Source organism: Eptesicus fuscus, chromosome 4 (genome assembly GCF_027574615.1).
Source record: "Eptesicus fuscus isolate TK198812 chromosome 4, DD_ASM_mEF_20220401, whole genome shotgun sequence".
Classification (NCBI taxonomy): Eukaryota; Metazoa; Chordata; class Mammalia; order Chiroptera; family Vespertilionidae; genus Eptesicus; species Eptesicus fuscus.
The window spans coordinates 57,800,665-57,828,339 of NC_072476.1; the positions used below are offsets into that span (position 1 = coordinate 57,800,665).

At 37.5% G+C, this 27,675-nt stretch overlaps 1 protein-coding gene across 5 annotated transcripts in view; it reads right to left on the reverse strand.

Moving 5' to 3' along the window:
- LNPEP (leucyl and cystinyl aminopeptidase) overlaps window positions 1–27,675 on the reverse strand; it is a 192,168-nt gene that overhangs the window by 150,719 nt on the left and 13,774 nt on the right. For all 5 annotated transcript variants that reach the window (XR_008555844.1, XM_054715042.1, XM_054715044.1 and 2 more), the window contains exon 2: window positions 4,137–4,977. Coding sequence is in view for 4 of the 5 variants with exons in the window: in XM_008144521.3 (XP_008142743.1) it covers window positions 4,137–4,977 (841 nt within the window). In the remaining variant the exon portion in view is untranslated. The remainder of the gene's footprint in view (window positions 1–4,136; window positions 4,978–27,675) is intronic.

Genomic DNA, 27,675 nt, shown 5'->3' on the forward strand with positions numbered 1-27,675 from the left:
TTCTAACATTACATTTCTTCACCCCACTCCTAAATTCTTACCCAGTTAACAAAAGATTTTGGAGGAAGGCCACGAGGGGGATAAAGTTTGATAATAGCCATAATATTTGTTTGATGATAGCCATACTATTCATATAAGAAAGTCTACTTGGACCATCACTTTGGATAAAACTTGGATCATAATATGCTAAGACAAATAAAATCTTAAATTATTGTTAAAAGAGATGTAATAATAACTATTTCACATAAAAGTCCCTTTGAGAAGGCTGCTGCTTGATGATACTTATAATCTTACTTATGTTAAGTACCTTGAAGCTTATTTTTGTATTAATAACTGCATTTGTTTTCAGAAATACTAGTTGCAGCTTGAGTACTACCTATAATAGTGCTGAAGACAATTATGAATTAGCTGGGGGTCAGGTAAGAGAACTCAAAGCACTGGGGATAACAATGGATAAAGGAAAGGAGTGTGAACTAGGGAGGCAGTACAACACAGTGGTTAAGAATGTGGCCTCAGCCCAGCCAGTGTTGCTCAGTGGTTGAGCAATGACCCATGAACAGGGAGGTCACATTTCGATTCCTGGTCAGGGTACATGCCTGGGTTGCAGGTGCTGTCCCCAGTAGGGAGCCTGCGAAGGCAGCTAATTGATGATTCTCTCTCATCATTGATGTTTCTCTCTCTCTCTCTTCCTCTCTCTGAGGTCATTAAAATAATAGTGATAATAATAATAATAATAATATTAACGCGGCCTCTGAGTTAAAATGGCCTTGGGTTTGAGTTTCCCCTCTGCTACTTGCTAGCCATAAATTGTTAAATGAGTTACTCTATGTGCCTCTGCCTCCTAACCCATAAAACAAATAAAATATTGCTATCCTGCTCTTAGTGGGTTTAATAGGATAAACAACTAAACATATAAAATGGAACAGCTTCTAGCACTTCAGTTTTCAGTAAATATGGGCTATTGTTATCGTTGGAATTCAGGAAAGTGCTCATGAAGTTCACTATGGCTGTGTAAAAACAAGGGCCAGATCTTGAACTAAATCACGTTAGAAATGAGGAACTGCTAATGGATCCTAACATGATCAGATCTGTATTTCTAGAAATACGAGTTTGACAACACTGAAGAAGATGGGAGAAAAAGGAGAGAGGAAAGTGTGGTAAGATTAGAAGCCAGGAGATCAGTTAAGAAGATGTCAAGAGTTTAAGAAAAAGACACTGACAGATTGAAAGACAAAGAAATAAAACACATCCCCAACCTAAATTTGTTTACTAGTTCCTTTAGCATCAGTTTGTTTTCTAGACCTTAAGTCTAACATCAACAACTTCTAGATTTACTGGCCATTTTCACCTCTTAGATGACACTGGTAAGCTTCTTTTACCACAAGCAGTGTCAATACATGTTTGGCATTTACATATACTCTGATTTTCCAATCAATAAGAAATATATCCCTTAATTACTTTACCTACTTGTTTAAATATTTATTCTTCTTAAACCTCAGAGGGGATAAAAAGTACAAAAAAACTTCTGTAATAGAACTACACAAAATTAAAAGTGGGAAAAAGACCCAAAAATGGCTTTGAATTATAGTTTTCAGATATCTTCAAAGATATAAATAATCTGCTAAACTTTTATTTTGCATCAAGATATGCATTTTTGTGGGGCACTCATTTTATCTAACCAAGTAGGTTAATCAATTTATATATTTTTTGTAACAGCAGAGTTTCACAGACTAATTTAAGACTTTAAAATACTATTTTTAATATGCTATTTCTTAATTTTAAGGAACTGTGTTCCATTTTTCTAGCATTTTCCACACTTCAATCCAGCCATAGCAAGAGTCAACAAGTGACCATACCACAAATCATCTTATTCTGCCACATAACGTTTTCCCTCTCCTTACATAGTAGCAGGCACTATGTGACTCCTCCTCCAAAGGCAATGATCTGCTTGGAAGAGATGATAAAAGATTTGCCTCATACATTTGTTTGCACACTAAGAACACTTTTTTTAATGTATATCCTACAATTCCTAGAATGATAGAGATTACGGAAGGAGAAGTACAGCAAAGAAGCCTGAGCTACCACTGCAATTATAAACTTGCTTTTAATGTCAGATCCCATGAAGAGCCAGCATGCCATTTATTTTAAAGGCATTACATAAAAAGAGAAGAATTACTTATCAGAATAGGGCTACAGATCCTGCTTTTGTCTCTTTCCCCATTTAAGAAAGATCAAAAAACTTTCTCAAATAGATTTTAAATATTCATTTCTATTTTTCTGAATACACCAGCATACATTAGCCAAATGGCATCAGTAATTCACATGCTGGTTTACAAAAAAATATGAGACAATGCTCCAGCTGTGTGAAGCAGATCTAACAAGGACTTTGAGCATATAAAAAATCTGACATTATTGCTACTTTAAGAATAACCTGTATGCAGTGTACACTGCATCTTTCTGGAAATTCAAACTACATGCTATCAATACTAAGATTAAAATGCAAAATACATGGTCTAAATAGGGAGCTGAATATTTTTATGTTTTGAGTCACTTTAAAATATATATATATTATATATATTTGTATTAATTTCAGAGAGGAAGGGAGAGTGAGAGAGAGATAGAAGCATCAATGATGAGAATCATTGATCAGCTGCCTCCTGCATGCCCCCTACTGTGCCTGTGTGCTGACCAGGAATCAAACTGTGACCTCCTGATTCATAGGTCGATGCTCAACCACTGAGCAACACCTGGCCAGGCTTGAGTCATTTTTTTTAAAAAAACAAATTAAGTCTCTCCTAGATTTAAAAAAAAAAAAAAAAAAAAAAATTCTGTCAAATTCAAAATAGCCAGTGGCATTAAAAACAAAAGACAGCAAAGATTAAAGACACTAAAAATGACATATGTAACCACACACATCTTAACACCCTCTTTCTCATATCACTAAGCACCTCCTAAAAGTTCCACACATAAGGAAAATAGGTCTTAAAGAATAATCCATACTCTTCTTTACTCTGCTTCCCCCAGAGATCCTGTAAGGCAACAGAAAACTACGTTCATCTTATCCCATATAATAAAGAGGTAATATGCAAATTAACCCTCACACCCTCACAAGATGGCTGCATATGACCAGGCTGGCAGCAGGGTTAGTGAGGGACAACCAAACGACTGAACAGCAGGCTGCGTGGGGCGACCAGGCCGGTGGGGGGCTGTGAGGGACAACCAGGCCAATGGGAGGGGATAGCAATTGGGGGTGACCAGGCCAGCAGGGGGGGCAGTTGGGGGCAACCAGGCGAGCAGGGGAGGCAGTTAGGGGCAACCAGGCCGGCAGAGGGGGGCAATTGGGGACGACCAGGCCAGCGGGGGGGAGGAGGGGCGCAGTAAGAGGCGACCAGGTTGGCAGGGGGGGAAAGTTAGGGATGACCAGGCAGGCGGGAGGATGCAGTTGGGATTGACCAGGCTGGCATGGGGGGCAGTTGGGGGCAATTAGGCTTTTGGGGGCGATTAGGCTGACAGGGGAAGCAGTGAGGGGCGACTAGGCCGGGGGGGGGGGCAGTTAGGGGCGACCAGGCTGGCAGAGGGAGTAAGTTGGGGGCGACCATGCCAGAAGGGGGAGGGGGAAGTTAGGAGTGACCAGGCCGGCAGGGAGGGGGCAGTTGGGGGCGATCAGGCCGGCACACAGAGGCAGGGAGGGGCAATCAGGCCGGCAGGGGGGGCAATTAGGGGCGACCAGGCAGGCAGGCAGGTGAGTGAGTGATTAGGAGCCAGCGCTCCAGGATTGTGAGAGGGATGTCCCAGATTGGAGAAGGTGCAGGCTGGGCTGAGGAGCACCGAGCCTCTAGTAATATATAAAAAACTCAAAATAATGTACGTTTTGTGATAAAGACTGTAATAGGTATAATCTTTATCCATTTCCTTCCATTAGCATGTCCCCAACCCCATCACGATATATGATATATGTTCAAGGTTTTGACTAAGAAAGAAAAAGCACATTTTTCCAAATCACCATTCTACTCTTTCACACATAACATCCTAAATGTTAAAGAATTGTAGTTACTGTCTCTGGGGTGGGCAAAGGAATCCATATTGCAGAAGTCTCACAGAGCAAAGAAACAGAATTATTTAAGAGGGCTACGTACTTTTTCTTATTATTTTCATCTGTGTAAGAGATACCGTAAAACCCATAGTAAGAACTAGATATATTTGCCGAGTACTCTATCTTCAAGGTATAATTTTGCCCCTTAAGAAGCGCTTCCGGGGCAACAATGGCGATTTGTTCATGAAATGGATATTCCAGAACTTCAACTTGTTTTTCTTGGCTTGAAACTGCTGACATAAAGGTCACTCTTGAGATGTTATGGCCTGTGCTGTGAAGAATGATATTCCATGTGGCCTGAAGAGCCTGAAGCGAAATCGTCACAGAACCCTTGAATGTCATTGTGGTTAGGTTTGGGTGCAGGTTAAGTTCATAGTGCAGAGGCATAATGGCAGTGGGAAGCCTGACTTGCGCCCATGGAAACAACTTCCCGTTGGTTGCAAGTGGCTGAATTAGCCCCATTGATTGGTTTTTCTTATGGCAGCCTTCTTTGGTAAAGGTACATCTGGGCAGTAGATAAATCACCATTATTACAGAAATGGCAAGCAAAATGACAAAAGCACAGACCAGCATGGTCCTTGCAGAGGGTACGGAACAAGTCCCATCTGAGCTCTGCCTGTAGCCGGTTGCACTGTTCCGAAGGCCTGAGCTTCTGTTCATAAAGGACATGCCCAGCAGCTTGGCAGACGACTCATAATCCTCTTCCTCCTCATCCATCTCATGCTCACCCAGACCCCGCACCAGCAGTCGTGAACCCCGGGGCTCATATTCCACCTCGTCAGGCTCTAAAGGATGTAAACAAGGCTCTTTGGCTAAATCCACCACATCTGGTTCTTCCTCAAACATGCTGTTTTCAATCATATTCCTGGGGAGTGGAAGCCGATCTAAAAAACCAAAACATAAGGACAAGGCATAGAGTTAGGAAGAAAAGCTCATAATAAAATGTCTACTAGCAAGACTGCATTTAATCTAAGAATTTTTTAATCACTAAGATTTATTTCCATCTCAGAGCTACTGAACTAATAAATAAGATGCTATAATTTTCTTGTATCCATTAAAAACTCAGGCATAAATAAAAATATACTAGTCATGAAACAAGAAAGCTAAAAACAAAGGTTAGCATCAAAAGAAGGTAACTGAGATTAAATACTAATTTCCTTAATACACTCCTGCCCAACAACCTGGGCCCTTGCCCTGAACTTCAGAGGGCCCTGCTTTGGCCTGATTCTGGCTGTGCCTGCCCCCAAGGGTGAGGAGTCAATAAGATCAAAGAGATGTGCCCTGCCCACCCACAGTCCATGTCCCCCTTCTGGGGTACTGGCACCAGAACCCAGAGTCCCTGCTTTTAGGGTCTCTGTGGGTCTCTTCTCTGACTCCCTAAGGAGAATCACTGGTGTGCTCTATACAGGCTTAAATAATAGCTAAGCAAAAGGCAGGGTTATTTTTTCCTCCTGGAAGAGGGATGTTCCTGTTCCACAGCAAACTGAAAGTAGTAAATTATATAGAAAATTTCCACAATCAAGATATACTAAAAATAAAACAAAAGAATGGTAAAAATCAGATAAAACTGTAATCCAACCTATTTCCTCATGCTTCCAGAGCATTCAGAAGTACAACATATACCCTTCTGTAACAACCGTTTTATATTTGCCATGAGTATAAGTGGACCTTGGGGTTGGGTAGTGGTAAAAGCTTTTATAAACTACAAAGAACCAGTCTCCAACTTGCTAAGAGTCACTGAGGAAAAAAAAAGACTCAAAAAGTAGATGAGTAAATAATCACACATAGATCAATAATTCCTAGGATCAGATCATTCAATGTTCTATTTTTGTTGTTGTTGCAATCCTTACCCAAGGATATTCTTCCATTGATTTTTAGGGAGAGTAGGAGAGAGAGGGAAAGGCACATTGATTGGTTGCCTCTTGCTAGAGTGTAGACCAAGTCTCAGGCCGGGGAGGAGCCTGCAACCAAGGTACATGCCCTTGACCAGAACTGGGAACCCTTTGGGCAGGCTGACGCACTACCCACTGAGCCAAACCGGCCAGGGCCATTCAATGTTCTTTACTTAAGAATCACACAATTTTAGCTTTTAAGGGATCTCAAAAGTTTGATAATTGAAACCCCCATTAAACTTTCCTACAAGGTATTTTATACATATCATTTCTAACTCTCACAACAATTCTATAAAATGGAAAGTATTATACCTATTTCAGACAATAAGGGGAAAATGAACAGAAAGAAGGGTTGGTTTAATTTATCTTCATACAGTCACAGTTATTTAGTCACAAAACTGAAACTAGAGCTTAGTTATAAAAATCTTACACCAAATTTTAGATTCTTTCCATTATAATGTTGCATTCCCCTTCTCAACTAATTCAATAAGTGATGAGAGCTTTATATAAATTATTTATTTTGTATTTGTCAATGAAGTTGCTAAGAGTATTATTTCTCCATCAGTACAGCAAATTACATAAAATTACTTAATATCTAGCTTGACAGAAATGCCATGTATTTTGTGCTATTCAACAAACACTAAATAACTAAAGAGTGGCAACTCATAATCCATGAAACAAAGTATCAATAAATATTAAGACAAAATGTATAGTCTTGCTGCTCAAAACTGTGGCTTTTTGGAAGAGCAGACTCTCAAATCCCTTCCCTTAATCTGAATTTTAATAAATCCTCAGGTGATTTAAGTGCCCATAAGTTTGAGAAGCACTGGTGTAAGCCTTCTCCATGATCAGTCAGACACTAGCCACTCCATGCCTGGGTGTGCTCCTGCCATCCCGAACTGCTTTCTACTCTGAGAACAAGCCAGGCTGCTATTTCATGCTGTCCTCCACATGCCTTCTCTCCTCTCTGTTCCCTCGCCCACAATGTCATCATTTCTCCTTTCCATTCAGTCCACCTGGTGAACACCTGCTATTCCATAACTCAGCTGAACTTGCTACAATGTAAATTAACAAAAGTTATTTATTTTTTCTTTATTACCTTTTAAAATACATATTCTTTCACTTTATCTCACCCCTTTTTTTTTTTTTTTTTTTGCTTTGGGAGCATAGAAATACCAATTAGGTTGCCTTTTCCTCCCTCCTCTCCATCCTACAAAAGCTATGCTAGTTTAAGTTTTCTTTGAATAAAACTTTTAATCACTTTCTAGGTGTGGGTTTAGCAAGTTGCCATCTATCCATCTCCTGTGAATGATATGGAAATGGAAGAAGGGTGATAGTTATAACAAACATCCTGCTTTGGGAATTTAGTCTCCTAAACTTCCTATAGCACCCCAATTTCTGTGACAAAGAAATCTGTCCATGTGTTTTGTTCTGTGTCAGACCTGATATAGACAATAATGGGGGTCTGGGCAGTATGGTTTCATTTAATAAATTTTTAAACTAACTCTAGGTATGATCTCAGCTTAATATTTAGAGCATTTCCATCCCTGAACTCATCTATCCCTCTAAAACTTGGTTTTTGAGTTTTTGGATTCCTAAACCATGCCCTGTTTAAAGCCAAGGGATAATCCACAGTCTGACCACTTTAGCATCTCCTGTTCACAATTCATCAACTTCAAAACTTCGACAAGGACTTAGTCAGATGCCTGTCAAAATCCAGATAACTTTATTATTTATCATCCAGTAAGATTAATACGTATATAGAATTTTAATCTTTCATAAATGGAACACATCAACCCATCTGCTGTATTTTATTGCCCATTAGAAACAAACTTTTGTATATGTGTGCAATCATATCAAGTTAAATATATCAAATGAGGGGAAATCACTTTTATTACAGGTAGCCCATGAAGACTGTACTTTAAGCTTATTTAAGAAAATGTTGCTTTAGATTCTGAAGTTGGTAAACTTTGATCTTAGCATTAAGTTATAATGTAATACATGACTACTCCTTGCTCACATGGGATTTATTCACACTGAAAGAAGGCGTCTTAAAGAAACAGGAAATTTTCTAGAACCTCTTAAATCCACATATACAAGCTCTCTATAAGCCAAGAGTAAAGAATGTCCTAGTTGAAATATTTCAGTTTTAAATAACATAGGTCCATGTGGTTATAATCTGAGAAAGCTGAAGACATTTCTTTTCATCAGATACCATGAACTGGTGTTCCTCAATGTTGTCTATGGACCAGTGCCAATCGGCAAATTGTTTATCTGTCTGTGACAGGATACACATAGAAAATTGGTATTTGAAAACTTCTACAGAAATTTCAGAGTAATTTTATAACTGTCAAATTCAAAATGGAACTTATATTTTTCATGTCTTTTTTCATTTTAGTTTTCCAAGGATTCATTTTTATATGCCTACAAAATTTCTGCAACAGATTAAAAACAAAAAAGAAACCTTAGTTCTTCATCTCAGATAATGTGAGAAGCAATGAGTTGGATTGTCACAATAAAGGGAATCCAGGTCAATATAAAGTTCTCAAACAGTCACAGCAGCAGTGGAAGTAAAAAGGAGAACATGACAACGAGTCGTGTTGAAGGAGAATTACACAGGAATTGTGTGACACCAGCGTGGGCTGGATGGGCCTGTAGGGCGAAGAGATAGAGGTAATTATATGTCAATTCTCTATACAATTCTGGCTTGGATAACTAAAAGAAGGAATGCCATTCACTGAGATTGGAAAATACAGGTTTTCATACTCTCTCTCTCTCTCTCTTCTCTTTTTTTTTTTTTTTTTTGGGGGGGGGGGGGGCGGGGCGTCGATAGTGAGAACAGAGTATGAGATGGTATTTGGTATGGGACATGGGACATGACATATTTAATATCTGTCAGATAGCCAAGTGAAGGTATTTGATTAATAGCATATTATAGAGTTAAAGGCCTAACTTTATTTTATTTTATTTTATTTTAAAGGCCTAACTTTAGACAGAGGTTAAAATCCTGGCTCTTTCACTAAATGCTTGATCTCAAACAGGTTACCAAACATGCTTTAGTTTCACCTTCCTCACCTATAAAGGACTGTTAAAAGTACAAGTTGAGTAAAGCTATGGCAAACATGGTGAAGAACTTGAATTAAAAAGAGCAAACTTCCAACAGACTTTAATTCCTTCAAATTACCATCATATTTTCTGAGAAAATGAAATGGATTGTATTTCCAAATCAATAAGCCAAAAACAATTTTATAAGAATAGGGCTAATAAAAATAAGACTTCTTGGGCAGATACAAGATTTACTATATTTAATTAGGTAATACAGCAACCAAATTAGGCTCTAAAAATAAAAGATTAGTCTTCTGAGGCCCCTATGACACATTTAAATAGAGCTAAAAACTCCAAGCCTGAGACAGCATTTAAATCTTCTAGATCATCTCCAAATGGAAACTTCATTAAATTTCTGAAGTGATGGCTAATTACCAAAAAAGGTAACTATTTGCCTATGAGCAATCTTCTTTCATCAAAAAGAGATTTTATTTTAAAGACATTTAAGCTTAAAAAGAAAAGAAAAAAGATTACAATTTAGAACAAAAAGAGGTGACTTTTTTGAACAGCTCTAATCTGACAAAAAATTCTCCACCTACCCCCAATCCCAATGCTTATGGTTAAGTTACAAGTTTAGATATGTCATCATCTCATCAGAATCTGAAGGGCAGTCATTAAGAAAGAACAAGTTTTGAAGATGTTAGTAGTCCCTTCCCCCACATCCTGTTTCCTTAAATCTCAGTGCATAAGCAGTATCATAAAACACAAACACAGAAAGTCTTGTGTGCATTTCTACTGTTACCCCTAAAATATAGTTATTTTTCACAAACCACATTTATATTCCAGTTGACAGGCCCAAGCTCATAACCCAGGATTCAAGATCCAAGTAAGGTCTTTCCCTCTTCGGCTTCCCCTCCCCTTTTCTGAAGAAAGAAGTGAATGGATGACTGAGGGTTAGAGGCAAGATCAGAGAGAAAAGATTCAGTTCATGAGCACCATAAGCTCACTTTACTCTCTTCAGTTATAAGAGAGACTAAGATTTATTTTTCCCTTTTATGAAACCCCTACAGTTCACTTAAACACATATAAAAATGCTGTTGGAGATTTGAACCTCCAATATGACAGAGTAACCTGTACCAGACACTTTCTCCTCTTGTAAACAACTATTAAAACGATGCAACTATTCTGAGGTCCTGGATAACAGACAGCGCAAGAATGTGATCTCTGAGAGAAGGAAAAGGTAAGCCCGTATTTTCTCTGATTCTCTGCCTAAGGACAATTTCCTAATTGTAGTACAGTGAGCTAAACTGCAAGCAGAGCAGGGCTGGTGGACAGAGACAGGGCACCAGAGAGGAGGGAACTGTGCAGAGGGGAGCCATAAAACATTTGTACACGGGTATCCTGAGAGTCCTTAATCAATGCAGGACATAACTACATGAGGCTTACCAAAGGGTGGCTGTAATAAGGTTAATATAGAATAGAAGAGCTAGAAGTCAAGCAGAATAGGAATACATTGGCAGTCTAACCCAAGACTGAACAAAGAGAACTCATTAGCACTCTGGGCATCAACTTGAAACACCAGAAAGGCTTCACTTTAGGAGCAAAAGCACACCCAAGAATAAGGTCTGCTCTAGCCCTACACTAACAAAGTTTAAAACCAAGCCCTAATAAAATTCATAGGGATACAGACTTTGGAGGATGAGTCTTGCTACATTAGAGGGGCCTGAGAAAAAAACCTTGAGCCTTCCACAGATCTGTCCTAATAAAATAAAGAACCAAGCTTACACAAAGTTGATCAGCCAGTAACTAAACTGCCTACTAAAACAAAAGCCAATACTCTACAAAGAAAATTTTTTAAACATTCAGTATCTCAATAATTTATCATCAACACTGTCCAATACATAATGAAAAATTACTGGACATTCAAAAAAACTAGAAAATGTGATCCATTGAGAAAAACTAAGACATTAGAAACAGGCTTTAAGTTGACCCAGACATTGTATTTAGTAGAAATTTTAGAGTGGCTATTAGAAATATGTCTCAAAGAGTAAAGAAAAATGTGTTCAAATAACAACAACAAAAGAGAATATATGAACAGATGGGAATCTCATAGAGAAACTAAAACTAAAAACAAAACAAAACAAAACAAAAAACAAACAACAAAAATGTAAGAAAAAAAATTAAAATCATAGGACTGAAAGGTTCAATAACTAAGATGAAAAACTTACTGATTAGACTTAGTAGATGGGAGATAGCAGAAGAAAGAGTCAATGGACTTGACAGGTCACTAGTCACTAGCAGTTATCAATTTTAGGAACAACAAGAAAAAGGGATTAAAGAAAAATGAATATAGCATCAGAGATTATTGGGACAATATCAGATGGCTTAACAGATACATAAGAAGATGAAGAAATAAGAGTTAAAATTGTATTAAGTTTAATGAAAACACTATTTACCAGATCCAAAAAACTCATCAAATTTCAAAAATAATAAATACAAAGAAAATCATACCTAGTTACATCATGATCAAACTGCTAAAGACCGAAGAGAAACATTTTTAAAGGAGCCTGGAAACAGTGTGTATATGAAAAAAGAAAAATGTAATGGAAAAAACACTACACAGATTTTGAAGAGGCTGGAATTAAAAAAATTGTCAACTCAGAATTCTATACCCAATGAAAATATCCTTCAAAAAAAACCAAGATAGGACATTTTCAAATAAATGAAAGCTGACAGATTAATTCCAAGCATATGAACACTATAAAAAAATTATAAAGGAGGTTCTTTAGGCTGAAGGGAAATTATACCAGAAAGAAATTCAGATCTTCAGGAAGGAAAAAAAAATTTTCAGAAATTACAAATAAGTTGTTATGAATAAAATTTATATTCTTTTTTTAAATTATTGATTGATTTGAGAGCAAAACATTGTTGTTCCACTTATTTATGCATTCATTGATTGCTCCATGATTGTGCCCTGACCAGAGATCAAACCGCCAACCCTTATGTATTGGGATAACGCTCTAATCAACTGAGCTACCCTGCCAGGGCAAAAGTTTATGTACCTTTTTTATTCTTAAAATTTCCTTAAAAGACTATATTTTAAAACTACCTGCTTAAAGCAAGAATAACATGTTAGTTTTTAACATATATAAAAATAAAAGAAATGACAACAAGAATACAAAGAATGGAGAGGGTGAATAAGGGGAATTATATTAAATTGTATTTGTGAACTGAAAAGGAAAAATGAGAAGTAGAAAGTGAGAAGATCAAGTGTAAAATGTTAAGTGATACAATACTGATTATAAACAGACTTTAATAAGTTAAAACTGCATATCATGAGCCTTACAGTAATCAATGAAAAAGTAATTTAAAAGATGTATAGCTAAGAAGACAATAGAGGAAATAAAATGAAATATTAAAAACAACCAATTAACCCAAGCATTACTAGAGAAACAGAGAATGAAAAAAAACACAAAAGGAATAAATGAAAACAATGTGAAAATGATGGACTTAAACACAACACGTAATGACATTAACTAAGTGGATCAAAATTCCAATTAAAGGATGGAGATTGTCACACTGGATTAGAAAAAAAGGAAAACTTAAGGATGTACTAGCTGTACGATATACATTTTAAATTTAAATATACAAATACTAAGTGTACCAGTTAATAATAGCGGATTTTGTAATCAAAGAAAACATGATAATTTCAAGAGAAACATCAAAAGTGCTTTATTCAAAGTAATGTCCATCGCTAGCTACACATTTCCCCATTTTTCAGGTAATTTGTGGATACCGTCCCAACAGAACTTTTCTTGTTCTGAAGCAAACCATTCAGAGACCCAATTTTCCACTTCTTTGTATGTTTTGAAGTGCTGCTCAGAACATGCGTGTGCCATCGATCGGAATAAGTGGTAATCTGAAGGAGCAAGGTTTGGTGAATACAGCAGGTGGGTTAATACTTCCCAGGCAAGATCTTTTAATGTGTCTTTAACTGGTTTTGAAGTGTGTGATGGTACGTCATCATGAAGCAAAATTACTTTGCCGTGTCTTCTGGCACATTCTGGTCGTTTCACGGTTAAAGCATGGTTCATATTGATTATTTGTTGTCAGTAGCGATCGGTATTAACGGTTTCACCTGGTTTTAGAAGCTCATAATACACCACACCTTCCTGATCCCACCAAATGCAGAGCACTGTCTTCTTTCTGAAGCGATTTGGCCTTGCAGTCGATATTGATGGTTGACCTGGATCAACCCATGATTTTGTGCATTTGGGATTCTCAAAATAAATCCACTTTCATCACCAGTCACAATTCGATGCAAAAAAGACTTTCTTTCGTGCCGTTGAAGCAACATTTTACTGATGACTTTTCAGTTTTCCATTCATCTTTCCTTCAGTTGATGTGGCACCCATTTTCTTTCCTTTAAAATCTTTCCCATTGCTTGTAAATGATCGGAAATTGTTTGCTGAGCAACGTTTAATCTTTCTACAAGTTGTTTTTGAGTTTACACGCATCTTCATCCAATAATACTTGTAATCATTGGTCTTCAACCTTTTTCGGTTGACCTGGACGTCTTTGCCTTTCAAATCGAAATCATCCCTTTTAAAGCATTTAAACCAGCATTCACAGGTATCTTGAGATGGAGCATGTTCACCATAAGCTTCCCGAAGTATTCAGCAGCACTTTTCTTCAAAATAAAGTAATGAATTAAAACTTCCCACAAATGCTCTTTTTGGGCACGAAATTTGACATTTTTAAGTGTAAAAATATCTATGATGTTAACACCTTCAGCAAATTTGACACATGAAGTTTTGAAGCTTGTTGCCAATACAACAAAATAGCATACATATCAGATCGCATATATATCAATATATGTGTAACTCCATCTACTGAAAAAAATCCGAATTATTAACTGGTACACCTAGTAAGTTAACAAAGTAGAATAAAATTTTATGATGATAAAAGGAGAAACTCATCAGAATAAGATACTAATCTTAAATAAAAATGTACCTAAGAATAGAGCTTCAAATTTTATAAAACAGAAAATGGTAAAACTCAAGAAGAAATTGAAATATACACAACCATAATTAAAGATTTTTATCATCTCCATCGTCATAATTGCATGAACAAGTAGACAACAAATAAGTAAAGCCATAGGCTATGTGAACAATACTATCAACCGATTTGGTCTAACTGACATTTATAGAACATTATATCAAATAACTGCAAAATAGATATAAAGCATTCACTAATATGGATTATAGGCTGGGTCATAAAATAAATATAATAAATTTCAAAAGACAAACCTAGCTTTTTTCAGAGACTATGTTCTCTAACCACAATGGAAACAATTTAAAAAATCCTAACAGTAAATTATCTAGATACCTAGATATTTGAAAATAAAAAATAAATGTCTAAATAATCCATGAGTCAAAGAATAAACGACAAGGGATTTAGAAAATATTTGAAATAAATCAAAATTTGAGAGAAATTTACTGCTTTAAGTGCATATATTAGAAAAAGGTTTTAGATAAATGATACGTTTCCATCCTAAAAATCTAGAAGAGAATAGCAAATTAAATAGAAGTAAATGGAAGAAATAATAAAGAATAGAGCAGAAATTAATGAAACAGAGAAACAACAGAAAATTAATTGAGCAAAAAATGCTTCTGAAGGACAGTAAGGCAGTGTTATTGGCTCTAAGTCATATTCTCCTAGAAACTGGCCTAAAAATCCACATAAATTAAGTATGGCAGATCTCCAAGACTAATTTTTCATATCTCCCCAAAAGTTTAGTTAGGTTCATTAAAGAGACAAATCAGAATTGATTCCTTGGCTACAGATAGAGACTCTCTTTTACAAGCCCAACAGTCTTATCTGTCCCTCTTTCAAGACTAGCTGGCAAACACAAAATCATTTAGCTAGTGATAATGCTAGTTATACTCAAATTTAGAAATACATATTTTATCCCCATACTCTTAAATAAAAATCTAGGGAAATTTTTTTTTGTAAATGCAAGTATTTAAAATGAACCAAACAAGTTCCTTTGAAACCTCATATGATCTCTTCAAAAGTAAAAAAGGATTCCTAAGAAAAAAAACTGTACTTAACTCATCTATTTCTGTATTTAAATTTTTGCATATTTTTAAAAAATGAAAAACCTTTTTAAGTGCCCATTTAAAATTTTAACTGAGTAATTCTCAACAGGAAAATCTAAAGGTAAAAAAAAAGGCCTCATTTTTAAACATCTGAATTAAAGTGCTTACTTCATTTAGGGTAGTCACAACTCTGAGGCTCATTCTGCAGAAATACAACCATCTTGCAATAGTTCAGATTACAATTATATGAAATCAATCTCCACAGCTAGCACCTCTGTTCTGAATCTCAGTGACCCAATGACCAAAACCTATATATAAACTAACTAAATCGGTCCTTGGCTCTCAGCCACATTTCTGCAAATCCCAAAGGACACACAACCACGCACAGTGCCTGCTCTGCCTCTGACTAGTATGAGACCACACACGTTATAAACTTCTGTTTCTCTCAAGCATTCATGGCTGCTATGACCACTTCATCATCAGACCCTTATCCCACCATCTTCACTCTCCTCAGCCCACAGGCTTGTCTTTTCTCCCTCTTTAATTACACTAATCCAATGTAATGGTTTGAAATCCCTAGTTTCTTTTACCTTTTAAAATATATTTTATTGATTTTTTACAGAGAGGAAGGGAGAGGGATAGAGAGCTAGAAACATCAATGAGAGAGACTCATCGACCAGCTGCCTCCTGCACACCCCCTACCAGGGATGTGCCCGCAGCCAATGTACATGCCCTTGACCGGAATCGAACCTGGGACCTTTCAGTCCGCAGGCCGACGCTCTATCCATGGAGCCAAACCGGTTTCGGCATTCTTTTACCTTTTAAATATCAATTCAACTATTATTGGAAATAAGGTCCCACTCTGACTCTTTCTCCTACTCTCTCTCTCCCCTGAACATTAAGATGCCTATCTGTTGTCTTAGGATGAAAAGGTTAGAAGGACTGCAAAAAATAAATGCTTAGGTGGGCCCTGAAAAAAAGTACCCAGTGAGATATCCACAAATATTGTTTCCTCCCTATGGTAACTCTTTGGACAATCTCAGAAAAGCTTGATTTAGAGTAAACTCGACATTATCTAGTCATTATTCTAAAGTAATTCTGCCAAGTTAGAAAATTATCCAGTGCAGGCTTGCTTCTCCATAGCCACTGTCCACAGAGTTGTGTTTATAATTAGACTGTGCAGTGTTAATTGTGCTGGCTGCCCTGCCAATATTCTACAGAAACTACCAGGAGAGATCAAAACAATCATTCCCCAATTATGAGTCACCCCTCTCCAAACTACACACCACTCACTGGCAGCTTCTGAAACCTGGAAAATGGAAGCTGTGCATACTACATGCTTATACAAGTCTTCCACATTTACGATGAAATACTAAGTTCCTAAACCTGCTTCAGATACTTTTCTAGACTAATGGGTACATTTTAATCTTAGTAACTTTTCACTTATTAAAGAATTACAATCTGAAGGACAGGAGGTGTAGAAAAATTTCAAGGCCTGGTATACCATAGGGAAGGGAATTTCTGCATAAGTAAACTATAATTATAAATTTTGCTTCACACTTAGACAATGCCTCTGTATCTCTGGTACCTAGCGGGGAAGAAGCCTGCAATAAATGTTGAAAAGTTGAAATGAAAGTAGAAATACCCAATACATAAAAGGCAGTATTAATTAATGAAAATTATCTCCATGTCTGCTCATAAATTCTCCAGGGGCTGAACCCAGGTTCACTGAAACCTGTAATAAGATAAAATTAACATGCTAGCTATGAGGGTATCAAAGTCCTTCTAACACCTACTGTGATGCGGGGCTTAGTAGTTACCTCAGTGATCATGGGCTCGGAGTCACCTCATTTCATCACTAGTGAACAGTGATTCTTCAGACTTCTTACTACATTTCCTCTTGTTTTCTCAAAGTCAGTATTTAACTTAAATTCATTATGTTTTAGGAGGCATAAAGCAGGGGTCCTCAAACTTTTTAAACAGGGGGCCAGTTCACTGTCCCTCAGACCGTTGGAGGGCCGGACTATAGTTTAAAAAAAACTATGAACAAATTCCTATGCACACTGCACATATCTTATTTTGAAGTAAAAAAACCCAAACGGCAAAAACACCCGCATGTGGCCCGCGGGCTGTAGTTTGAGGACGCCTGGCATAAAGTGTAGTAAATAGAAACCTGAGGATTTTAATTCTGGCTCCACCATGTAAGTGTGTGTTGAAACTTCAGTTTTCTCACTTTAAAATGGGAATAACTGGCTTGCCAGTTATTAGATTATCATTGCCCAATAAGTGGGTCACACCATTTTGCAAACTATAAAGTGCTACATTAATAAAGCATTTATTGCTAATATATTAAGTAATTAGGGTAGGAGCTTCAAAAGCATAAGCAAATAAACGCTTTTACTTTTCAGCCAAGCACACTAGTATTTCTCTTTAAGATCCATCAGAAAAATTTCTCCCCACCCTTTAACTGTAAAAGATGATGTTTGAATGTTGCTCACAGCACTTATCAGTAGATACTAGTAAAGCCAGAAGAGTCCAGAAATCTCATTTTGTCTTCTGCGCCATAAATACCAAATAATAACACAGGCAACAACTTTGGCCTCTTGAAGTCTTTCAGAATCAGCACCAGCGGTGTCCATGGAGGACTTCAGGCAGTGTGGAACAAGGTAACTTCAGATAATCCTGTTTCAGAGATTTTAATATACAGGTTTTACATCTGACTTCTAACACATTTGTCCATGGCTGTCTTGACTGAAAAGACACTATAACTAGTCTCAAAATATTCCTAGGGAAACTAGATCACCAACTTACACCATACACAAAAATAAACTCAAAATGGATACAGGACTTAAACATAAGACGGGAAACCATAAAAATACTAGAGGACTCCACAGGCAACAAAATCTCAGACATATGCCAAAAGAACTTCTTCACTGACACTGCCCCTAGGGCAATGGAAGCTAAAGAGAAAATTAACAAATGGGACTACATCAAAATAAAAAGCTTTTTTACAGCAAAAGAAACCATCAACAAAACAACAAGAAAGCCCACCGCATGGGAAAACATATTTGCAAATGCTATCACTGATAAAGGTTTAATCTCCAACATCTACAGGCAGCTTATGCAACTTAATAAGAGGAAGATAAATGATCCAATAAAAAAATGGGCAACAGACCTAAACAGAATATTTTCAAAAGAAGACAGAAGGAAGGCCAAGAGACACATGAAAACATGTTCAAAGTCACTTATTATCCGAGAGATGCAAATCAAAACGACAATGAGGTACCATCTCACACCTGTCAGAATGGCTATCATCAACAAATCAACAAACAACAAGTGTTGGCGAGGATGCGGAGAAAAAGGAACCCTCGTGCACTGCTGGTGGGAATGCAGACTGGTGCAGCCACTGTGGAGAACAGTATGGAGTTTCCTCAAAAAACTGAAAATGGAACTCCCATTTGACCCAGTAATCCCACTCCTGGGAATATATCCGAAGAAACTAGAAACACCAATCAGAAAGGATATATGCACCACTATGTTCATAGCAGCACAATTTACATAGCTAAGATTTGGAAACAGCCTAGGTGCCCATCAGCAGATGACTGGATCGGAAAACTGTGGTACATCTACACAATGGAATACTATGCTGCCATAAAAAAGAAGGAATTCTCATCATTTGCAGCAACCTGGATGGAATTGGAGAACATTATGCTAAGTGAAATAAGCCAGTCAATGAAAGAAAAATACCACATGATCTCACTCATTTAGGGATAGTAAAGAACATTATAAAGTGGTGAACAAAAAGATAGATACAGAGACAGTAAAGCATCAAACAGACTTTCAAAGTACAGGGGGAAAGTTTGGGAAAGGTGGGGGAGTTATGAAATCAAACGAAGGACTTGTATGCATGCATATAAGCATAAACAATGGACGCAAAACTCTGGGGGGGGAGGGCATGTGTGGGTGTGGGGTGGGGGGTAATAGTAAGATATGTACACATATAATACCTCAATAAAAATATTTAAAAAAAAAAAAAAGAAGCAGAGGCAGGTTTTATAAAAAAAAAAAAAAAAAATATTCCTAGGGACTAGTGTATCTAAAGGCTATGCTCATTTGCTATAATTGCATTCACACAATAAAACAGATATTAAATGACAGATACACAATTTGTTAAGACGGCAATTTAAATTTATATACTGCTCAAGATTTCCTAGTTGAAATAACCTAAAGGGCAGCATTACATAGACATTGATTTGACCTTACCAAACTAAAATATTCAGTCGATAAATTTTCCACCATCTTCAAATTCTACGCTGTATTAGATTTACTCTATCTAATCACAACTGCTATTTTCTGTTCAGTTCTGCATTCCTATGAGCAAAAATCAACATTTTAGTGCTGGGAGGAAGACGCAAAAAAGATGAACTACTTGCTAGTTTAATGTTGTAGCTCTGAAGCACAATTTTTTTTTATTGTTTAAAGTATTACATATAGTATTACATATGTCTCCTTTTTCCCCCATTGACCTCCCCCCAGCCACTCCCACCCCCACCCCACCCCCGCCCCCGGCACATGCCCTCACCCCCCTAGTGTCTGTGTCCATTGGTTATGCTTATATGCATGCACACAAGTCCTTTGGTTGATCTCTAACCACCCCTCCATCCCCTGCCTTCCCACTAAACTTTGACAGTCTGTTCAATGTGAAGCACATTATTTTAAATATCTGTCAAGGAGAACATTTAAGCAGAAAAGGAGGCATTCTTGCTAGAGAATGTCAATGACCAACGAGAGTATCAAACAAAAACAAGAGCTGTGGCTACATAAAGAATCTGCATTAAATGTTTCAGATACAGAGTTTAATGTCAAAAATCAAGGAGTGAAACAAATAAATACCTGCAGTTTAATACAAACCTTAACTTGTAAAACAATAAAGGAGGAGTCATTTCTTTCAGTAAAGGAAGGATATATTTCATTTCAACAAACACGGTGGATGTTCTTTTAACAAACCTCCAAATTAACCAATGTTTTTCATTTCCTCTGTAAGACATTTTTTGATGCCAACTGCCCGGTGAATGCCTACAACTAAAGGGTTACTCTCTAGAAGGTCCAAGCATTTATGCCCCCAGCAGAGCAGCTGCATTCTTACCGAGAATAAGCCAGTTTATGCTATTTAAAATTATAATTGTAGTTATGTAATAATTAAGTATTACATTAAATGAAAAAATACAAAAATGAATAGTTTCTATGAAAATTGGGTTATGTATCAGAAAGACCTACAAAAGCAAGACCCCAAAATAACGCTGCTGCCAAATTAAGTATTAGCAAGAAAAGCAAAAAGATTGGGGGACAAGGGTCCTAAAAGGATTTTTGCACCCAGGCTTCAAAGTGTTTAAGTTCTCAAACCACTTGAAAAAAAAAGGACCTAGAAATCACAGATGCAATATGGGCAGCACATATCATATACAAGAAAGACATAGAACTCTAATCAATGGGCCATATGGAAAGCTTCAGTCAATAAGATGATATTATCAACTAAGTTTATACACTTTGACTTGAAATGCTAGAGGAATGTATTTTTATGGTTTCCATTTTCCCCTAGGTTTAAAAAGTATTATGTTCCATATTAAAGGGAAACTAATGTAAACCACATCTAAGAGTTCATCCTGATAGTCAAAAGAATACACCTAAGTTCCTCCAAACACAAAGCACAATGAGTACATTTATTTACTTGTGCATGTCTGAAGAATAATTTTGCTAAAGTACTTAAGAACCTCGCTCTGCAAAATTATACTCATTGATGAATTTAAACCAAAGACTTTTAAAAATTATGTCTCATCAATACGGGTCAAAAGCCCAAGAAACTCCTTCGACCAAGTAACTCCACAGATGGATTTATCTTGAGAATCTACACAATCATATAGAGTTGGGGGGCAAAAGCAGGTTTATAATTGTGAATACATGAAATTGAGTTTACTTGTATTATTTTTCATAAAAATAACTGTAAACCTACTTTTGCCCCACCTATATGTAAGAAAGTTTATAGCAGTTCTGTTTACATAGCAAGAAAAATGAAACAACATAAGTGTATAATGAAAGGGGATAGGTATATTCATACCCAATAAAATATTATGCAGACATAAAATTATTTACATATATTTTAAACATGGAAAGGTGTTCAAAATATAGTATTGAGAGGCAGGCTATACATTTTTAAATAAATATTTGTCTAGTTGTACACACTGTAAATAAAAGTGCTAAAAGTGTTAGTATTTCTTTGAGGTGAAGTTGTGGGTATGTTGGATTTTTTTTTTATTACATTTTCTTTTTAATGTTCAATAATAGGAAAAAACACTCAAACATGTACAGATCATGTTTTAATCTGTTCAAGATGTAAAGTTAATAAATTAATGAAAAATTATCAAATGTTGGCATGTCTTAGAAATGTTCCTGGTCAGTAAAAATCAGAAAACCTGAATACCAGGATAGAATTTGCTAATTAATCTCCCATGTGCTCTCCTATTAAGACGTGGAGTCTATTATCTCCACTCCTTGTACTGGCCTGGTAATTTAGTTTAATCAGTAGAATGCAGCAGAAGTGACTATGTAATATTTCCAGCCCTAGGTCAGAGGCCTTACAGCTTTCACTATTTCTCTTTTGCTGACCTGAGAGTCATATGAGAAGAAATCTGAGCTAGCCTCCTTGTGGATGAGGAACCACAAGGAAAGACAAGCCCAGCCAACAATCAGTGCCAACTGCCCAATAGGTGAGCAAATCCATCTTAAATCTTCTAACTCCAAGTTCACCTGCCAGATGATGGCTGTTTCAAGTGACCTCAGACAAAATCAGTGGAAGAAACATCCAGCTGAGCCCAATTCAAATTATTGACCTACAAAAGCATGGGCAAATAAAATGATACTTGTTTTAAATCATTATGTTTTGTGATTTATTATGCAGCAATAGATGACTGATTTATCCATCATCCATACAGTATACCTTTAATATTCTGGTGTGTCTACTATTCTTATAGGCTAATTTATCCCCTAAGACAAAATTGATATATGCTATAGATACCAGTTCTATGATTCTGTGGCATCTTTAAACACATGCAGGGTATCACGGTTATTTTGGACTTCAACTCAAACACATAAGGAGAGAATGGAACACATTTTGCATTCTTCATACAAAAACTGTGTGCAGATGTAGGCTTTTCCTCCAAAGCTCAAGGGCCTTGATGTACATGACTTCATACTTTCTACCTCCCTCATCAATGGATGTGAGGATGCTCTCTGCCTGATGTCCTAGAAGGGGACCAGGTTAGACATTGGGAAAAGTAAAACCAGAGTTCATCATCACCATTACCATTTCAACACCACCACCAATGAAAGTGATGATAAAAACCAACACTCACTGAGGGCTTTAGCATGTGCTAATAATGGGCTGAGCACAGCAGAGTAGTTAAGAATGTCTCTGGAACCAGAGATATTCTCTGCCATTTCCTGTGTAACCCTGAGCAAATTATTTCACCTTTCTAAGCTCAGTTTGTTCTTTTGTAAAATGGAGATAATAATAGTACCTCTCTCATTGAATTGAGACAATTCAATGAGATACCTGTAAAGTTTTAGAAAAGAGCCTACCACATAGTTTAGTGCTCATAATTATTAGCTTTCTGTATTATTAATCAGCATTTTACATGTGTGAGTTTATTTAATTTAATCCCTATAACATTCTATGGATGAAGACGTGAGAGTGTAAGAAGTTAAAGAACTTGCTAGTAAGTAGCACAACCAAGTTCCAAACCCACATTTTTCTGACTGTAGTAGCTAAACTCTCCAACAACATACAATATCACTTAAAATAGCCCAGGAGTGTCAAACCAGGCCCCTCCTACTGGCAAATGTTTCCTGTCTTCACAGCCTCTAGAGGAGAGGTGGTCACAGACCCAACTCCAGGTCAGAAGTGAAGAGCTGCAGGGAGGTTTAGGATGTCCTCAAAGATTAAAACAACTACCAAATGTGTCAGACACTGACGCTGGTTTCCACAACTCTCTCAGCCAGGCACTGAGTAGGTATTCAAAAGGTGCTGCTTGATATTGCCCAATTACATTCCCTGTATTACTACCCCATCATGGGCAGTAAGTTGGACTTTCCCCCTTATTAAGATTATGAAGGTATCCAAATACAACACAGTCTGTGTCCATTTTACTGAAACTTTTGATTTTTTGCTATTTTAGAAAACTACCAACTTTTTTAGAGACCCTCTAAACCTTTATATTTTACAGGTAAAACAATTAACTTTGGTATAAAGTTATCCAGCTGGTAAAAGTGATTGGAACCAAGGAGATTTTTAAAAATTTTAACTTCTCTACAGGAAGATGGAAATGAAACAATGAGTGGGTTTTACCCACAGAATCGCTCAGCTAAGTTTAGTTCTCCCCAAATTCAGTTCGGTGATTTTGAAAACAACTACTTTCTCAGACTTACAGGAAATGGTTAAGTAACCTCAGAGAAGTCATTTATTCTTGCACCATGGTAGACAATTTTTTTTAAATGAGTCCTCTTCAGATACCAGAATATCCTAGCATTGTCCAAGCACTTGTCAACTGAAATAGCAAATCTATGTTACAAGTCATTACTCTATTCTTTAAGACCAAACCAGAAGAATAAAAATCATTGCAAGGAACAGACAAACTGACAGTTCAGAGCTAAGCAACATGGTTCCCTCCTGATCTCAGACAAAACAGAGACCAGATATGATTGAAAAATTATTATTTTTAAAGATATTTCTCATGTTGTGCGATAGCTGATTTTTTGAGAAAAAAAAGTACAGTAAAATGTCACACTTAGGATGAAAGAATCTATAATTATTAATATTAGAGTTTTCTGGCTGAATGATCAAGTTTATTTGCTAATTTTTAAAATGTTTTTGATGCAAATATTTCTAACAAATTTTATTACTTTCCCATCTCCTTACAAAGAATAGTTTCAACGTATGGTTATTATTGAAAAATAGTAACTATACTGCTACTTGCTGGGACACAGAACTCAGTGTCTTGGCTGATAAGAGTACTAATATAGGAAACGGCACCCTATACCCCAGGATTTGACCAATTTGCTTAAATGCATTTCAACTAACAACTTAAAATTTACAACAAATCATAATGCATGAAATTTTTTATTTTTCAGTTTTAGTTTAGATTTATTCATTGAACCAGTGTTTCACTAAAAACAAGTTTCACTGCAGCTGTTTAATACAGCTATTTTTCAGGAGATTTCTAAGTTCAACTGATGTTCAATTTTAATTATGATTCACATATTATAGAGTAATAATTTCTTAAAGATAAATAAGAATTATTCAAATTGAATAACAGGGAGAAAAGATAGAATGAGAAAAAATGAACAGTGCCCCAGGGACCTATAGGACAATTATAAAAAAGACTAACGTACATGTAAAATAATATTGGGGCAGAAAAATTATATTAAAAAAACAAAACAATGGTCTAAAACTTTGTAAATATAGTAAAAGATACAAATTTACAGATTCAAGAAGTTCAATGAACCCAACAAAAGAATAAGCCCAAAGAAAACCAAACCAAAACACAAAAAATTAAACTGCTGAAAACGAAAAGTAAAAAAAACTCTGAAACCAGCTAGAAAAAACAACAACATATTACATATAGGTAAAACTATTCAAAGTACCATGGATTTCTTAACAGAAAACTACATAGGCCAGAAGTTCATAGAGCAACATCTTTGGTTTATGTTCATATGTGTATGTGTATGTGTGTGTGTGTGTGTATGTGTGTGTGTGTGTGTATGTATGTGTTTATATATTTATATATTTATATATATACTAGTGCCCCAGTACACGCATTTGTGCACATTGAAAGGAAATTAATTAGAAGGTGGCAAGTGGGGCGGGACTGGGCGAGTCGGGCCAGACATGCTCTGGAGCCAACCTCCCTTGGTCCCTTCCTGGCCGGTTGCCACGCCTTGAAGGTTATCTGCGGAGTGAGCAGGGTCTCTCTGACAGGTGGGGTCCCTTGGCTTGGAGTGCAGGGATCAGGCTGAAACCAGCTCTCTGACATCCCCCAAGGGGTCCCGGATTGCGAGAGGGCAGTTCTCAGGTGACACACCCTGGAATCGGGCTCCCTCCTCTCTGGTTCCAGGTGTGTCACCCAAGAACCACTGCTGCCAAGTCACTGCAGCTCGGCAGCTCCTGTGTAGAGCGTCTTCCCGCTGGTGGTCAGTGTGCATCATAGCTACTGGTCAGAGCATCTGCCCCGGGTGGTCATTGCGCATCACAGCTACCGGTTGGATGGTCGCTTAGCCTTTTTTATATATAGACTAGAGGCCCAGTGCACGAAATTTGTGCATGGCGGGGGGGGGGGGGGGGGGGAGGGGGCGGGGTGTATGTGTCCCTCAGCCCAGCCTGCACCTTCTCCAATCTGGGACCACTCGAGGAATGTCTGACTGCCTGTTTAGGCCCGATCCCAGTGGACAAATCTCAAAATTATTATGCTGATCAAAAAACACCAGGCCAAAAAGATAGTATATTATTCTATTTATATAAAATATATATAAGTGCACTTATATAAAACTCTAGAAAATATAAACTAATCTATAGTGACAGAAAGCAGGTCAATGGTTGCCTAGGGACAGAGGCAGGGATAAATTGTAGTTTTTGTTTTGCTTTGACTTTAAAAAATGTAACACAAGAATCAGGAATATGCAACACTCTGATTTTAATTAGACAAAGGCCAATTTGAACGGCTTATTCATTTGAACAATTACTGTACATTCATATGCCAGACTCTAGGCCTTTGTTCCATAATTACTTTTTGTTCACTCACACAAAGGAACCATAAATGGTCTTCTGTTTAAAAATATTCCTGGCACTTACTATGAACACCAACTGAGTAAAGAGCTAATTCTTTATAATGTTAGTATTTCAAAGTACTTTAAATGTATGAATTAGGATGGTTGGGTATGTGACCTACTTTTATAGAACATTAGTTCAGTTGGCTGAACTTATAACTGACCTACATCACTGTGTAAGTTTAAGGCATACAGCATGATGGTTTGATAAAATGATTTACCACAATAGGTTTAAGTTAACATCCATCATCTCACACAGATAAAAGTAAAAAGAAAAAAAAATGTTCCTTGTGATGACAAGTCTTAGAATCTACTCTAAAACAACTTTGCTACAAATCATACAGCAGTATTAACTACAGTCATCATGTTGTACATTTCATCCCTAGTACTTATTTATCTTGCAACTGGAAGTTTGTACCTTTTGACCACCTTCATCCAATTGCCCCTCTCCCCACATCCTGCCTCTGATAACCACAAATCTGTTCTCTTTATCTAAGTGTTTGGTATGTTTTTGGGGTTTCAGTGTTATTTTCTTTTTAGATTCCAAGTGCAAGACAAATACAGTATTTGCCTTTCTCTGACTTATTTCACTTAGCATAATGACTCCAAGGTCCATTCATGTTGTTGCAACATGGACACTTAGGTTGTTTCCATGTCTTGGCTATCTATATATATAAAAAGCTAATATACAAAGTGTCTTCTCTGGAGTTCGACTGAAGACTGGGAGTTCGATCACTTGCTATGACATGTGCTGACCACCAGGGGGCGGTGTGGAATGAAGGAAGGCCCTAACCGGGGAAGGGAGGCCCCAGCAGACAGCCAGCATCTAGGGAAGGGAGGCCCCAGCTGGCAGCCAGAAGGCCCTGATTGGCCCTGATTGTTGGCCAATTTAAACAGGCTTAGGGACTTTACCCATGCACAAATTTCGTGTACCGGGCCTCTAGTCCTATATAATAAAGAGGTAATATGCAAATTAACCCTCACCATGGTAGACAATTGTGAGCTGCTCTCACAAGACGGCTGCCTACAACTAGGCTAGCAGGGGGATTAGTGAGGGACAACCAAATGACTGAGCAGCAGGCTGCGTGGGACAACCAGGCTGGCAGGGGGGTTAGTGAGGGATGACCAAACGACTGAACAAGCAGGCTGCGTGGGGCGACCAGGCCATCAGGGAGGGGGCAGTTGGGGATGACCTGGCCGGCAGCAGGGGGCAGTTAGGGGTGACCAGGCCAGCAGAGAAGGCAGTTAGGGGCGATCAGGCTGGCACGCAGAGGCAGTGAGGGGCGATCAGGCTTGGGGGGGGGGGGGGCGTCAGGGGTGACCAGGCAGGCAGGCAGGTGAGTGATTAGGGGCCAATGGTCCAGGATTGTGAGAGGGATGTCCAATTGCTGGTTTAGGCCCAATCCCCGATCGAGCCTAAACCAGCAGTCGGACATCCCCCAAGAGGTCCCAGATTGGAGAGGGTGCAGGCTGGGCTGAGGGGAACCCCACCACCACCACCTCCGTGCACAAATTTCATGCACCGGGCCTCTAGTTATAAATAATGCTGCTATGAATAAGGGGCTATAGACATTTTTCAAGGGGAAGACAGTTTTAAGTAGATTCATGGCATTAGAAAAAAAAGAGGGTTGATTCTAGTTCTCTTAAAGATTTAGATCACTCTATGGCC